The sequence below is a fragment of the Sphaeroforma arctica genome (genome assembly GCF_001186125.1).
Source record: "Sphaeroforma arctica JP610 unplaced genomic scaffold supercont1.126, whole genome shotgun sequence".
NCBI classification, from domain to species: domain Eukaryota; class Ichthyosporea; order Ichthyophonida; genus Sphaeroforma; species Sphaeroforma arctica.
The window spans coordinates 94332-107870 of NW_014040432.1; the positions used below are offsets into that span (position 1 = coordinate 94332).

At 42.9% G+C, this 13539-nt stretch overlaps 3 protein-coding genes across 3 annotated transcripts in view; 2 read left to right on the forward strand and 1 right to left on the reverse strand.

Annotated features, from left to right (window-relative positions):
- Nucleotides 1-199: 199 nt before the first annotated feature.
- Nucleotides 200-3272, forward strand: SARC_02732 (hypothetical protein). The gene is made up of 5 exons (XM_014303499.1): nt 200-311; nt 1305-1414; nt 1991-2071; nt 2375-2521; nt 3019-3272. Exons 1-5 carry the CDS (start codon nt 224-226, stop codon nt 3199-3201), a joined length of 609 nt encoding a protein of 202 aa, XP_014158974.1. The 5' UTR covers nt 200-223; the 3' UTR covers nt 3202-3272.
- Nucleotides 3273-4195: 923 nt separating this feature from the next.
- On the reverse strand, nt 4196-11230 carry SARC_02733 (elongation factor Tu). Its single transcript, XM_014303500.1, has 8 exons — nt 11095-11230; nt 10506-10637; nt 9416-9687; nt 8185-8523; nt 7357-7452; nt 6020-6205; nt 5003-5089; nt 4196-4347 (listed from the first exon to the last, which is right to left on the reverse strand). The coding sequence occupies exons 1-8, from the start codon at nt 11150-11152 to the stop codon at nt 4240-4242; spliced, it is 1278 nt and encodes a 425-aa protein (XP_014158975.1). The 5' UTR covers nt 11153-11230; the 3' UTR covers nt 4196-4239.
- A 1475-nt stretch (nt 11231-12705) lies between these two features.
- The window catches only part of SARC_02734 (hypothetical protein), a 15852-nt gene continuing 15018 nt past the window's right edge, over nt 12706-13539 (forward strand). Inside the window, exons 1-2 of the mRNA XM_014303501.1 lie at nt 12706-12915; nt 13274-13474. Of these exons, the coding sequence (XP_014158976.1) occupies nt 12888-12915; nt 13274-13474 (229 nt within the window). The 5' untranslated portion in view covers nt 12706-12887. The remainder of the gene's footprint in view (nt 12916-13273; nt 13475-13539) is intronic.

Here is a 13539-nt window from a genome sequence, read left to right on the forward strand (position 1 = left end):
TATCACTCACAGACCCCGAGTGCTTAGTACACCTACTATGATGTACAACCATGGCAATCCCTGTTTTAGCGACTACAGGCTTTCTTCCACTTGGAACAGGCACTCTTTATCACACCTGCGCATAGCCTCATCCCTTCAACGGGTTATGACCTGTACACGCGTTCGGATAATTTTTAACGCGTTCACACATACATCCACAGACCAAGTGCTGGGCACGACCACGATGGTATACAACTATGACAATCAAAGAGACAATGACTACTGCAGAGATGTGGGCGACGGGGAGGGCGACTATGGCAAGGACGATAATGGTAAGACATATGGGTGTACAACGCTATACAAATATTCTTGTGTATGGTCATAATGAACGGTTTCTATGGCAACGACGATAATTATCAGACATATGTGTTTATAACGCTATACAAATATTCTTGTGTATGGTCATGATGAACAATTTCTATGGCAACGACGATAATTATCAGACATAAGTGTTTATAACGCTATACAAATATTCTTGTGTATGGTCATGATAAACAATTTCTATGGCAACGACGAAAATCATATCGCTATACAAATATTCTTGTATATGGTCGTGATGAACGGTTTCTATGGCAACGACGAAAATCATAACGCTATGCAAAAAAAATGTGTATGCTCGTGATGAACGGTTTCTTTGGCAACGACGAAAATAATCAGAGCTGCGATATGCGTGTATTGCTACTACTCTTGTGCATCGTTGGCTTTGCATCGTTGGCTTTCTGTATATCTATCTATCGCCCTGACATATATCAACGCAGGCTCCTGTTTAGACTTTGGCTTAGACTGGGGTATATACATTGACAAAGTGTCCGGATGTATTTATGTATGTATGTATTTAAGTAAGTATGTATGTATGTATGTATGTATGTATGTATGTATGTATGTATGTATGTATGTATGTATGTATGTATGTATGTATGTATGTATGTATGTATGTATGTATGTATGTATGTATGTATGTATGTATGTATGTATGTATGTATGTATGTATGTATGTATGTATGTATGTTTGTTTGTTTGTTAGTTCGTATGTATACATGTGCGCTTGTATGCATGTGCGTATGTATGTACATATGTATGTATATTACTAGTTTTGCGATCGACCCATGTAACCAAAGTGCTGCACACCTTTTCTCCTGTCCTTCTAAGCACAGTATATTGTTTCTAATCTCTAAGCACACTATATTGTTTCTAATCTCTGAGCACACTATATTCTCTCACTATATTCTCTGAGCACACTATATTGTTTCTAATCCCGTGTCCAGGTATGATGGGCTTAGGAATGGATGATGACGACGATGTGAGCGGCTTCGATGGCTTTACAGAGGATGTACAGGATCACATCAGAGTCGACCGACTGCCTAAGTTTGACCTGGTAGGTGGCACGTTTAGTTGCAGCAGCGACGTTGCTTGTATAAATCATATAAATATAAGTGTATTAAATAATTACAGGGCTAGCTGGGCGGGTGAGTGTGGACGATAGTTTGTACCAATACCACATAGTCCCGTTGAGTTACTTTGAGATTTGACTGGTTAGGTATATCTAAATATGCAAGATACTTCGTAGTACTCCCACATACAAGTGTGAGACTGACTTTATCTGGATAGGGTCACATCAGGGTGGACAGTCATCCTTAATTGCACTTGGTCGGTGGGGTTTGCCAGTTTTAGGATTGGGTTCAAATGCCAAATCAGGGCAGGATATATTGTAACGGTTCAAATCGGGAATATCTGGACCTTCTGATTCGATACACGTAGTGACTAATCATTGATCTCCGTTTCAGAGGCTAGCAAATATGTTACGGCGTATTGTACCGTTCGACTATGAAACGATGACACCTCTTTGACCTCTGTTATCTCCCAAGCCTGCGCGTCAATAGCACTCGCATAATTTTGCTACTAAATAGGTATACCAATTTTCCTCGTCCTATTTTCTCGAAAACCCTGTCAGGGTTTCGACGACCTAGATCTGGTGGAACCGCCAAAGACGGTTGGACGGATAAACATTGGCTATGCGCGTACAGCCAAACAGGTACCACATCCACTGAACTTCATATGTGTGCGTTCGTGGAATACGTTACATATGTATGTACCTACATCAGACGTACTATTCAAGATTATCCGGAGTGTATATATGTATGATAGCAACAAAATGCATTGGTATGTATCATAAACGTCAATAGTTCGACTAAATTTAGCGCGTATATATATCTATAAATATATATAGCGACATCGCGTATCCTTCGATCAGTGTCATTCGTATCATTTCATATTCTACCCTGGGGGTTTTTCCTGTTTATGTATACATTGACATACACTACCATCCCCAATGCAGGTGGACGTACGAATGCTGAAAAAGAAACTCTGGAGCCAAATCAACACCGACAAGCCCCCCAATGATACACCTGAGGCCGAAGGCGGTGATCAGAACAAAGAGAATGAGGCCGACAACAACCAGACAGGCCAAGATATAAGTTTCAAGGTACGTATTCAACCGTGACACGGTGTGAATGCGTGTGTACGTGTATGCATAGTAGTCTTGTAATCGTTTGCGTACGAGTCAACAATGTGGGTGGCCACTAAGCATCTGGAAAACTCTCACCGGTATGTAACACAACTGACGTTCCAGATCAATGCGTTAACGGTGTTGTGATAGCTGTTGCGTCCCTTGTTTGGGCCCGAAGTGTCACATGGTTGACAGCTTTGGTTGCGTGGTTGGTCTACTTCTTAGTCTCATTCATACGGCCGATCTTCTTTACTTCAATATAGTATATATATATATATATATATATATATATATATATATATATATATATATATATATATATATATATATATGTGTGTGTGTGTGTGTGAGTGCGTGCGTGCAAGATAATATCAGCTTCCAATGAGAATTTCGCTGGCCGTTTCCTGTCTCTCCCCGCATTCTACTGTGGACTAATGTATCTCTTTCCATCGTCCCTGGTCTTTCATCCGCAGAGTGTCTGTCAACAGGTACAAAGCACACTCTCTACCAATCAGTCGCGAGATGTGTCTGTGCCCATCTCATTCGTGTGCCTGCTCCATCTGGCGAACGAAAAGGGTCTCTCCATCGAACAACTGGACCCAGAACTCATGGGCGATCTTCAGATTAGAAGGATGGCGGCTGCTTTGAACACGTAGTAGCAGTGACCGATACACTTAGGCATCTATACATATAAATGTATATATATAAATATTTAAATCGATACAGCATCTATACATATGCACGTGTATATATAAATAGTTAAGCGCTATACAAGTGTTGAAACACACTTTAAAGGAGTTTATAATTCTACACACGCTTAGTGCATGCAGGGAATCAATTCCTGTATGGAGTACTATGCTAAATAATACTTTTACGTTAGTCAATCGCAGAGTCGCGAGGTGTGTCGTCCCATACACAGGTGTACCGAACTTGGAGTGACACACGAATTGGTCGAGACAGCCAGTGAGAAAAGTTCAAATGTATCAGCTCAAACTGGAAGACAAAGCGCCGCTCCCTAAAATAAATAAATGACCATTTTACCAAAACTATCTATCTATCTATATATATATATGTATATATATATATAGATAGATAGATAGTAAGTATATATATATATATATATATACTAGACACCATGGGCGGCACCTACTAAGGAGTTGCCAATGTGATGAAGATCAGCTGTTACCAAACCCCTCTGTTAAGGTCGTTCCGTCCATAGCAGTTGAACTTGAATAGTCACACCGGATCGAGTACAGCACCCAGTACAGTGCAACTATACTGAGGATGTGTTTGCTCAATACCATTTAAATTAAACCGAAGATGTGGTAACTCTGTTGTACTGAAGATGTCTCAATTCAATACAAAGTAGAATATACTGAAGGTATGCTAACTCTATACAGTGCAATTATACTGAGAATGTGTTTACTCAATACCACATAAATTATACTGAAGATGTGGTAACTCTATTGGGTAAAACTATACTGAAGTTGTCTTAATTCAATACAAAGTAAATTATACTAAAGATATGCTAACTCTATACAGTGGAACTATACCAAGGATGTGTTTACTCAATACAACGTAAAATGTACTGAAGATGTCTTAATTCAATACAAAGTAAACTATATACATATATATTCATAAAAAAAATAATGTCGGATAGAAGTATACTTTATTCATTCGTTGCCAAGGTATATTTAGGTGATCACCTTGGTCACGACTCCGGTTCCGATGGTCTTGTTACCTTCACGCATGGTGAAACGCATACCAAGATCGATGGGGGCACTCTTGATCAGCTCCACAGTCTGTTACGTAAACAAGGTATAGTTTTAGAGTGGGTAGATGCCATGGTTACAGGATAAAAAAAAATACTTACTTGCAGATTCTCTGACTGAGCACAGAAGTCATACCTTTCTTAATAAGCGGTCGAGTACATAAAGTCTTGGATCAGATAATAAAACATCATTCAGTATCGTAAATTTAAGTGCCCGGGTACGAGTTTTGCACTTACTGGAGCAGACACAACCTGTGCTGGCGTGTGCACGTATGCGGGGCAATGGAGACTGCGATGTCTGCGCACGCGCCTTTGTGTGATACGACACACCTATACCACGTTTTCAACACTATATTCGACACACTTCACTCATGACACGTCGCAAGGTGCAGGAGCGTTATGCCCTCACGTGCGCGCAGCCCATCACAGAGCCCCCGCATTGGGTCGACTCGATTGTTGTGTGTATGTAGTGCAGAAACACACCAACTACAACAGTGCCACACACACAGTCACTGTCGGATAGGATACACTTTGGATACGTGCCAGTCCACGTCTATCACAGGCCACCCACACCACGCCCGTATGAACGGACAGGCCGGCATGTGTATGCTATTAGCGCGTGCACTTGCATTTCATAAGGAGCGGTAGTTTTGAGTGAGGACTGTTAAGACCATGATATGATTTACCAATGAGGTGTTGTCTCCAGGCATCACCATCTCAGTGCCCTCGGGAAGAGTTACGGAACACGTGGTGTCGGCGGTGCGGAAGTACATCTGCAGGGGGTTTGCCATAGGTCAGTCAAAGGTGAGTGCTATACTGAGCTTAGCACCACACGGACACCGAATACCATCTACTTAGAAAACTATGAGAATGAATACTCGCATGCATCTGATAGCTCTCATGAATGACATAGGACGAGTATACCAGTGTATGCGAGGGTAGAGTGGCGAGAAATGTACAGGCCATTCATATACAGCCAAGTGTTAATTGCTCTATGCGAGTCTTTGGAACGAAGGCCGGCTCTAACCATGACGTATGTTGCATGGCAACGGAGTAGTACGCTTGGCGTGTCTGTTACCCGCCAATCCTAAAGACGCTACTATATATCCCAGCAACGATATACACGAAACATTAAATTCCAAACAGCAACGATAATACTCTTAATACAAACAATGTATAAACCGTTGTTGCACCGATGCTATATATCCCAACAACGATATACACGGAACATTAAATCCCCAACAGCAACGACAGTACACTAATACAAACAATGTATAAACCGTTGTTGCACCGAATCTGGGGGGTAGTGTAGCAGAGCACGGTGCAGACATAAACAGTTCCCTTGATCTAGGGACAGTACGAACATCGCCACCTCATCAGGTGCCGTGTGCATATGCATACACACGTGTGCGCATACGAACACGCGCCAGGTGGAATGCAAAAACCATCCCATATCTATACACAAGGTCTCTCCACACGGAAAATTCAAGACTGTGCACGCATGTGTGCACAATGCCATGTCTCAAGCCCAAACACATCGCTCAACTCGCATAAATAGCTCCGTAATTGAACCGTAACGCTCTCTCTCTCCATACGCGTAGTACCACAACTAAACAAACATGCACACGACAACTCCCAATACGAGTAGTACCACAGCTAGATAAACATGCACACGACAACACCTAGCACGACATACTACGCACCTGTGGCCTGTAGTTGTTGACGAATGGCGTGTGTCGACCACCCTCATCCTTGGTCAGCACGTAGACCTCGGCCTGGAACTTCTTGTGTGTGGTGACGGTGCCGGGTGCGCACATGACCATACCACGCGTGATCTCTTCACGCTTAAGACCACGCACAAGAGCGCCGAGATTGTCTCCGGCAATACCCTGCGAGGGGATGGTATGTGACAAAGACATGACAATCAGTACTAGCTGGTGATAGAGAGTGATCTGTGACTGTGAGCATTGCCCGGTGATATGGCTGAGTGTGCCCGTTAGCAATATTTTATAGTGCACTCGTCGTTGATTGTGAGCGACATCCCGCTTTGACTGTGGTGAGGGAGAGGCGATAGAAGACATGTGTAACAGGTGATAGAAGACACGTGTAACTAGGCTAAAAAGGTAGCGTAGACAGCCTACGCTTCCTTCTGATGTGAGCTAGATAGTCCCGTAATAGTCGCTTCAGCAGGTGACTGTGAATCGCATTTGGTACAGGATGTGTCTATTGCTGTTGATCGTGTGCACACCATGTGATTGGTGCGCCGTAACACGGGGCGTTATATGAATGAGAAGGGAACGGCAACTGTTGCCGGGATATGGCCATGGGAGTGAGTGTGTGCAAAGGATGTCAAGCCTGCATCGCTGCCACGACACTATGTACTGTATAATTCACTAGATTGCCTATTAATTAAACCTGTACTGCATAGTACACTAGATTGCTCATTCGGGAATACGGTCGGCTTAGAAGGCAGTGACAGCGCGAGCTGCTGCCCACTGATACGGAACGAGGAATTCAAATGCCTTCATTGCAATCGAGTGCCGCGGCTGTGTGCAAGACAACCAAACTCGACACACACAGGAGGATACCTACATAGGTCTAAAATAGGAACGCTACCTACATAAGCCTAAAATAGAAATCCCGCTCTCACGCCATTGGCCAACGATATATAGACTAGACCTGACACGTACTGCAAATATTTCAATCCGAATAGGTATGAACCAGAAGAGCCCAGATAGCAGGTTTCTTCGCCGTTGGCCAACGATATATAGACTAGACCGGTCACGTACTGCAAATATTTCAATCCGTATAGGTATGAACCAGAAGAGCCCAGATAGCAGGTTTCTTAGCCGTTGGCCATAGTTTCTTCTCCCGGTGCCACTACTCGATAGTTGCCCTTGTCTATCAAGCTTTTGCTCTATTGCATGCATCTATGATTTCCCTACATATATACATGCAAAACACACACACGTGTACAGACTAGGTGTGCAATTCGAGCAGACTTGAATACAAACCATTTGCTGCACAGTATGTCACATACCTGCTCCAGGTTCTTGTGGAACATTTCCAGTCCAGTGACAGTGGTTTTGAGATCAGAGCCGTTACCAACGATCTGGATTTCCTCACCCTTGTTGATCTGAGCGCACCATATATGAAGTATGAGAATGTGAGTCACCATATATGAAGTATGAGAATGTGGGTTGAGGATTGGAAAGGCTCACATTGTGACGAGAAGGGGACGTATATTGAAGTGCGGCAATGCCAGACACACGTTGATCTGGGAGTCAATCGACAAACCATGCGCATGTGGGCACTATGTCATAGACCAGCAGTTAGCTATCGCACTTGACTAGTGTGTTGCGTGATCGTGTATATCCATGTGGCAGTACAGAACAAAGTGTGGGCGTAAACGAGGTATAACCGCGCACAAGGCAAAGCGTATGACCTATGAACAAGATAGCTCGCTCGAGAAGACTGAAAGGTGAAGTTCAACCGAACTCTGAGTGGAGGTATTCATACAAGAATCTCGGGTGCAAGTCAGCGTGTTTGACTTTCAAGGACAGATTGCTCATTCGGGAATACGATCGGCTTAGAAGACAGAACAGCGCGAACTGCTGCCCACTGATACGGAACGAGGAATTCAAATGTCTTCATTGCAATCGTTCGATGTACTGTACCACCACACACGTGGGGGGAGACACACTTACTGCCACAACGTCCGCTGCTATTGCTTCCATCTACCCAAGCTATCGGTGTGTTTAAACACCCAACACTCATCACACATCTGCGCAGAGCCCACTCACCCATTCTAACGTACTTGCACACATTCCCCACACACACACACTCTCCCAACCCTAACCATGCACACCTTGCCACGCTCGATACGGCCAGTCACCACGGTGCCACGCCCAGCAATAGAGAACACATCCTCAACGGGCATAAGGAACGGCTTATCTAGGTCACGCACGGGGGTGGGGATCCATTCATCCACAGCAGCCATAAGCTCCATGATGGCGTCCTTGCCCATCTTATCCTCACGTCCCTCTAGTGCGCACAAGGCTGAGCCACGCACAATGGGTGTGTTGTCACCGTCGTAGCCGTACTCGGTCAGAGTTTCACGCATCTCCATCTCGACGAGCTCCAGCATCTCCTCGTCGTCGACGATGTCGGCTTTGTTGATGAAGACGACTAGCTTATCTACTCCAACCTGTAGGTAACCAGTAGGAAGAACAGGAATACCATGGATGAGAAGGAGTGAACAATGCAGCTTAGTTAGAACCATGCAACAAGGATACAATAAACAATTATGCAATGTATATAAAGCAATAGTAAAGTAATCGGTAAGAACGGTACTATGAAAGAGAAAAAAATGTATATAATTAGATAGTAGAGTAACCGGTAAGAACGGTACTATGAGGAAGAATACAGCATCGGTTGGTGAGACTGCAGTAGGCGTATTTCACATAGTCCACAAATTGTGTTGATACGAGCTGCTTTGCAATCTCGCGCGCACTCTACCCGTAGAAACAGTTGGATAGAGTTTGTTCGGCTCGTAGTGTAATAGGAACTATTGTCAAACTAATCTTGACAATGAGAAGCAGACAACCCACTTGCCGTAGCTTACGGCGGCCAATAAAAACCATTCTAAATATAGATCAAGCAGATGTATTCGATCGTGCAAAGGGCGATGGCAGTCTTTGCCGCCAGCATCTGTGATTGCCAATCCTTTCCTCTACGGTGTGATACTAAATACTAAGCAAGGAGTGCTCACAGATCTGGGGTATATGTCCCAGGATTACCGAGCCCTTGTCTGGAATTACCTACCGCTCAAGAATATGGGTCCAAGGCTGAACAGATATCCATATCACCAGTCACAATGATGACAGCCGAACTCATCGGTGCCGCACCAGCGACTAAAATCTTCACGCACTCCACACGCCGAACTGATATACTAACAACAAAGCAAGTGCCAGTACTCTAAAGGTCCTGTACTTCCCCACCAACCCACTAATGTACTCAGCAGCATGAGCGCGTACGTCTCTAAACACACACACTAACCGATTCGAGAACCGCACGCCCGGTCCTGCCACACCACGCACCTGTTTACTGAGCAGCAAGTGCTCGCGCGTCTGGGGCATTTGTCCGTCCGTTCCGGCCACAACCATGATACCACCGTCCATCTGCGCCGCACCAGTGATCATATTCTTGACGTAATCGGCGTGACCGGGACAGTCGATGTGTGCGTAGTGTCTGTTGTCGGTCTCGTACTCGACGTGGGCTGTGGCGATGGTGATACCACGCTCTTTCTCCTCGGGGGCTTTGTCAATGTCGTTGTAGTCCATGAAGGTACCTCCGTTGTGCTCTCCCAGGACTGTTGAGGAAGGATGTACAATTAAGTAGAATGGCATTAGGATAGAGTTACAAGGGTATTATAATAGAGTTATCATGACATGTCGATATACTTTGCATGTTTGCGATCGCGATGCGAGTATTGATCCCCAGCTCCTTCTGCGAATCATTTCTACATGGTGGTTCAGAACAAAGGTTGCTACTACTGTATTGAACAAAGTGGTGGATGATACCACTACAGTCCAGTATGAGCGCGTGTATATTAGTACTATAATTTAGTCGCATTCTATATCGTATGTTGTTAGTCTCATAGCGAGTACGCCCACAACCAGTCCCACAGGTACTTAACCGTTTGTGTAGAGATAGACCAGCCTGCGGTATGTCATTGGTAGCATTCGAAAAACACTGCCAATACTACCAGAAAACTTGCAGACCACTCATGCTGATGAGCATTGGCAACAGGTGTATAGATACACTCTCCGATATACGAGATGGGGAACAACCTTACTATACACGGAAACAATAGAAAACAGATGGGTTGATCTGACGCACCACAAACAGCGGACCATATCAGGTTCGTAAAACAGTATGATGCACATTTGGTTAATGCGCCAACTGCACTGTACATAGAGATTTTGTGATACATCTCAAGCACTCTACTTCTAGACAGGCGACAAACAAATACAGATATAGAAACAGACACGCGCACATACACCCATATATATATATATATATATAAATGCTTGTAGTAAGCTAATGCATATGTACATAATAAATGCTTGTACAACTATATATCTATATAACTATAAAACGTATATACATACACTATAAACAACATACCCTTGGTGATGGCAGCGGTCAGGGTGGTCTTTCCGTGATCGACATGACCAATGGTACCGATGTTGACATGGGGTTTGTCACGACTGAAATCGACATATGTACGTTGTGCATTCACAAGGGTGATGCGAGCAGCTGTAGAGGTAAAGATAGAACGAGTGTGTGTAGAGTGAGAAGCAGGAGAGACACCGAAGTATGACGAAATACCACCGCTTCCATGCAGATAGTAAAGAGTTTGTCACAGAAAATATACGTCAATATACATATACCAATATATAAATATATACACATAAACTTAGCCAATACTAGAAACGTGAATATATATAAATATAAACATACATATGTATATAGATACATAAATGTATATTTATATAAAAATTCAATTATATATATATATATATAGATTAAGTATATAAAATATAATACAAGTATAAATTTAAAGCTCTATATATATATGTATATCAACATATATATATATATATATACTAATGTATCTATATACATATATAGATATGCATGGATATCTGGATATGTACGTACTTTTGCTACACAAACGTGGGATATTAAATAATACTTTTGTACATCCACATACATTGTACTACGCGTGGTCTTAAGATGGTGGCGGATCGCCCGGCAAGCACGCGGAGCATGATTGCGTGTGTATATGTGACAGATAACTACAAATTAGGTGGTCGTGTGTGAGTCTACAAATGCACGGTTCATTTGCTTTACAGCAGTGGCAGAATATGTCATCAGAAACTTGCCATCAAACACACACACACCAAAGGCACCCAGCAGTCCAGGTGTAGAGAATTGTTTATTTTTTTTGGTAACGAATGGGAAATAAGGAGCCACGCGGATTGGTCTATTTTTAGAAAAATCAAACTTTACTGTTCTATTTATAATTTTTGAATTGGGATGTCGCTTAAAACAGACAGTCCACCAAAAACCACATGAGAAATATGGTAAACATGGTAAACTCACATGATAGAGCCACTCAAATAAACTTCCTTGTGAGAGTCTTGACTCGTGAGATTTGGTTTGTAATAAATATCACAAATTCACAAGAGGCATAAGTCCACTTGTCCAGCTCAGAGCGGGCGTCCCAGCTGGTGGTCACCAGTAGCCCAGTCCTCTACTACTATATACTACTAATAGAGGTTTGACGCCCAACTCACTCCCAAGGCCCAGCCTCAGGTCCCAGCCTCCCAGGACCCAGCCGAGCACACCCAGAGGTGGTCAGCCGCCCAGAGGTGACCCTACACTCCTACAAGAACTGACGAGTCGTCCGGGCTGTGGACCTGGACGTGTTAATATTTTTAATTCTGTGGACCTTGGACTCTGGAGACTGGACACTGCTGTGCTTGCTAAATACATACATATTTACTGTCTGGACTCTGGAGTCTGGACTTAAGACATTTATTAGAGTCTGTAGAGTGTAGGCAGTAGAGAGAGACTGAGAGGACCAGTGCCACTATATTTGTTTTAAAAAAAAATGGAGTGCACTATATATTATATAATGTGCAGAACTACCAGTGAGCACAGAGCAGAGCGACGGCAGACTAAAGAGTTGCAAACCTGCTCGTAGTCTGACTAGTCTCACAGGCCACAGCGACAGTCCATTCTCCACACTCCACACTCCACAGCCCCCAGAGTGAGTCCACACTCCACACTGCATAGTTGAAAGTTGAAACTTCAGAGTTCAGAAAGAGTTCTCAGACCTCAGTTCAAGTCTGGGACGGACTGACGTCTGACGGTGTGACGACTGTGACATGATGAATGTTGATGACTCAGAAAAGGATCTATCTCTTCCAATAGATGCGAAGTGATTGTCAACAAGGCATATCTTTGAATAAATCTACTTCAAAGATATGTTTAATTTGTATTTTATTTTTACTCTGTATGTTTTTAAATTAAAACTGTTCCAGAGCCACAGCCAAATTTACATTTAATACACATTTCAAACATTAGAATCCGATCACCTCGAATTGGTTTTCAAGTGTCGTTATTTTGAAATCAATTGTCGAGTGGATAAAAACTGAAAACAACAGCTACGCCTACAACAAGTGACAAAACCTGTGTGGCAACGAGTCAACGACGCTCACTGATGAGTTGCTTGGTGCATATTTATTGCTTGGTGCATATTTATTGCTTGGTGCATGTTTATTGCTTGGTGCATGTTTTTAGAATGTATGGTAATATGCAGTGATACCCACCACTGCCACCAGTAATAGTTAATTATATTATTTTAGACAAAGTAGAGTAAAAGTGAAAGGAAATGACTGATCAGTGACCACTGAATGAGCTGCTGCTAATAAATTGTTACACGAACCTACAGATATTTTTGAAACGATGCAACGGCGAACAGACTCGTTGGTATGAAATATGACGGGGGTAGACAAGTCAAAGATAGGTAAATACATGGTAAAATCCATTACAGCAATTTCAAAAAGCTTTAGAATGCGTAGACGAATACTGTGTAGCCTGTGGATGCAGAACACGTCTGTTCTTCTGACAATATCCTGCTAGAAAGTATAATACATGCATATGATAAATACTTCGTTCGACACATACATGCATGCGACAGATGCATACTTTAAAATCGACGTGACACTAGCACAGCTTTGTAGTATATACTACCATATATACAGACCTATGGTTTATATAGATAGTTGATGAGACAAAAAAAAAGCGTTAGTGTCATGAACTGCAATCATATCAAACCCAATAAAACGCCCGCTCAAACCTTCAACACATTCGAATGGGACCAGTGAATACAAAGATGAGATTAAAGACGTTCAAAGATGGTGAGGTGCACAGTGAAGGCTCTGCAATCGCAACTTTTCAGGACGGATCCGATACACTGAGATTGCCCATGCCAATGGCAACCAATGCTGTCAACAGAAAGGGCAGTCGTGAGTCGAGGCACAAGTACAGTCGGTCACATGATCATTCGAACACAATAGGCAAAGGTGCGTAAAATGGACTTAAAATATTTATGACATATAAAATATATATATATATATATATATATATA

Excerpts from the sequence above, each read along its gene's own strand:
- SARC_02733 (XM_014303500.1), bottom strand. The coding sequence starts at position 11,152 with ATGCTCCGCGTGCTTGCCGGGCGATCCGCCACCATCTTAAGACCACGC. Across the intron at positions 10,638-11,094 it reads AAGACCACGCGTAGTACAAT|CTGCTCGCATCACCCTTGTG; the intron begins GTATGTGGATGT and ends TTACCTCTACAG. Across the intron at positions 6,206-7,356 it reads TCCACAAGAACCTGGAGCAG|GGTATTGCCGGAGACAATCT; the intron begins GTATGTGACATA and ends ATCCCCTCGCAG.
- SARC_02732 (XM_014303499.1), top strand. The coding sequence starts at position 224 with ATGGTATACAACTATGACAATCAAAGAGACAATGACTACTGCAGAGAT. Across the intron at positions 1,415-1,990 it reads GACTGCCTAAGTTTGACCTG|GGTTTCGACGACCTAGATCT; the intron begins GTAGGTGGCACG and ends AAACCCTGTCAG. Across the intron at positions 2,072-2,374 it reads ATGCGCGTACAGCCAAACAG|GTGGACGTACGAATGCTGAA; the intron begins GTACCACATCCA and ends TCCCCAATGCAG.